This window comes from Lycium ferocissimum, chromosome 5, assembly GCF_029784015.1.
Source record: "Lycium ferocissimum isolate CSIRO_LF1 chromosome 5, AGI_CSIRO_Lferr_CH_V1, whole genome shotgun sequence".
Taxonomy (NCBI): Eukaryota; Viridiplantae; Streptophyta; class Magnoliopsida; order Solanales; family Solanaceae; genus Lycium; species Lycium ferocissimum.
In genome coordinates, this window is record NC_081346.1 from 16,193,906 (window position 1) to 16,196,835 (window position 2,930).

The following is a 2,930-nucleotide window of genomic DNA, read 5'->3' on the forward strand; positions in this document are numbered from 1 at the left end:
AGCTCTCCTCATTTCACTATCAAGTAAAACTTGCTAGTCTTTTGCAACTCTTAGCACTTCTTTGTGGCTGAGCTATAGAGAGAGTGCTAGAGATTTGAAATTTCTTGCTAGAAACATAAACAAAAAGAGATGGCTTTTTCTGCAGATCACTGGGCTTTTGCTTTTGGTGTCCTAGGTAAATTAACTTCTTTTTCGCCCTTGCAAAAAATCTATTGGATATTTTTGACATATCAAAAGCCCCTTCTAATACTAGCTAGTTAAAACCATTCTGTTTATGTGCAAATACTTAATATTTAACCATACTATTAGGTCGTACCTAATGTGCATAATTATTTCATGTATCGTACTAGCTTATCCTCAATAATTCACCTGAATTTTGTTTAATCATTTGCACTCACCGTTCTTCATTATTACTCTTGAGATTAAACGCAATTCGTCTTTTCTCTTTTTTTCTTTTGCAATTTGCAGGTAACATCGTCTCCTTCATCGTGTTCCTTTCTCCAATGTGAGGATTCGCTTTCTTGCATCCTTAAGAGCTTTCACTAATTTATTATGCTTATGATCATGACTGAAGTAATACACTTTCACATATGCAGCCCCACATTTTATAAAGTTTACAAGAAGAAATCAACGGAAGGGTATCAATCAATTCCATATGTGGTTGCTCTCTTCAGTTCCATGCTTTGGATTTACTATGCATTTCTCAAGACAAACACTACCCTTATCATCACTATAAACTCCTTTGATGTCTTCATTGAAATTATTTACGTTGGTTTCTACCTTTTCTACGCACCTAAAATTGCCAGGGTAAGTTTTTACAAGAAATTCAGTACTTATAAGTAATATCTTTTACAAAGGAGTTTTTTTTTACTTCCTTTCGTGTGCCTAAATATAAGTCTGATATTAATAATTAAATTAATGCAGGTCCAAACAATAAAGATGCTCCTAATATCAGTGGTGGGTGGCTTTGGTGTTATTGTTCTGGGCACCCAATTTCTATTCAAAGGTGCTGCTCGTGGGCAAGCGATTGGATGGATTTGCCTTGTGTTTTCCTTATGTGTGTTTGTAGCACCCTTAGGCATAGTGGTAAGCTTTTACGTGCAATTAATTCATGAACATCAAGAATTATTCTTCATTGATTCCCCTGTTTCTCCATCCATTAAGATACTAATGCTTATAATTTTTCTTATATAATGCAGAGACAAGTAATCAAAACAAAGAGTGTGGAATACATGCCATTACTTCTGTCGGTTTTTCTCACCTTAAGTGCTGTCATGTGGTTCTTTTATGGTCTTCTCGTAAAAGACATTAACATTGCTGTAAGTTCTTTGTTCAAGCATCATATACTTATTTTCTATACTTGCATGTGTCTATATATATTTTACACAAAATATGTTGAATCTTATCGATCGTGTGTTTAATTACTTTCACTTTTGTCAATATAGATTCCAAATGTATTGGGATTCATCCTAGGAATTCTCCAAATGGTGCTTTATGTAATTTACAATAAAAAAGAGAAGACTATCTTAAAGGAGCAGAAAATTTCAGAGATACGGAAGCCCGCAGTCATTTCCTTGGATGAGGAAAATAAGAAGTTTCCAGAACTTACAGAGGAACAAATAATTGACATAGTGAAGCTTGGTTCACTGATTTCCTCGGGCAAAATTCACGTGGCTTCGTGTCTGCAGGATACTACATGTGCATCAGCTAAAGTTGAGAATACTCCCAAGCTGCAAACTGTGGAAGTCTAATTAGAATTAATTCCTTTGATTTACTCTTTCCTAACTCCTAATGTGTTTATACACAAGTTAATTCTTAGCTCACAGTTTAGTTTTATAAGAGTAATTACTAGTAGTAGTAGCTTTTCGATCATGTACTCAAAAGGGAAAATTGTTCTCTTGAAATATAAAACGGCTGTCTGCCGATATTGATTTTCTATGGTGGCAATTAAATAATCATTTATCCCAATTCATTTGCGTTAAAGTCAATTTCTATCTTGTTTATGCGCTATCACCAGTAAATACAGTACTCCTAGTTTTTATCAGACTTAATAAATTTCATCACGTTTTACATAAGCTTCATAAAATTTGAGCTCGTGGGCATGCAGTTATATATCGTCAGATGCCCTTGTGTCACAATATTTGCTCAAGGATTTAAGTGTTATATACAAATAGTCACGCGATACAGAATTTAACGTTTATGAGCTTCTATAACGACCTCAAATAAACATCACAATAATAACTGAATTCACAGTCAAATATTTATAGATGTTTAGTGAATTTTTTAATTGAAATATAAAATTTACACAAAAGCTAATGGGTTCACTGAACCCATAACAAAGGCATTAGATTCGGGCTTATTGACAATGTAGTAATATTTTTCCACCTTACTATAATTTAACATTTTATAGTAGGTTACTTACTATTTATTTTACGTTATCAATCAAAATTAAGTATGAAATAGAAGTGTGTGTAATTACCTTTTAAATGAACCTTTTATGTATAAATACACTAACGATATATATTACTTAAACCCTAGCATCAATTACTTCTACTGAGCAGCACAAGCTAAACAGGTACTTGCGGCTACAAAAAATATCCTAAATTCACACGTAAAAGTAAATAATTCGTGGTAGCAGTCTCGACATTATCGTACACTTATTTTATTAGTATAATATAATTTCTGTCGTCTAAGCTTGTCCCATATATATTTATTTCAATTGGTTTAAATCGTGCAAAATAAAAAAAGTAGGATTAAAAGACATCTAAAGTGAATAATAAAATCAAATCGCATATGAATGTCGTTGATGAGCAACAATAATGCATTTAAAGTCAAATCAAAAAGACAATTTGCAACGTAAACGGTTGGATTTGAACTAGGAGACTTTTAGAAGGAACTCTCTTTGATTCTAAACTTCTAGTCCCTCTCTA

At 32.8% G+C, this 2,930-nt stretch overlaps 1 protein-coding gene across 1 annotated transcript; it reads left to right on the forward strand.

The window, feature by feature from the left end:
* LOC132058251 (bidirectional sugar transporter N3-like) lies at positions 1–1,937 on the forward strand. The gene is made up of 6 exons (XM_059450802.1): positions 1–175; positions 469–505; positions 597–807; positions 925–1,086; positions 1,200–1,319; positions 1,446–1,937. The coding sequence occupies exons 1-6, from the start codon at positions 130–132 to the stop codon at positions 1,749–1,751; spliced, it is 882 nt and encodes a 293-aa protein (XP_059306785.1). The 5' UTR covers positions 1–129; the 3' UTR covers positions 1,752–1,937.
* Positions 1,938–2,930: the final 993 nt, after the last annotated feature.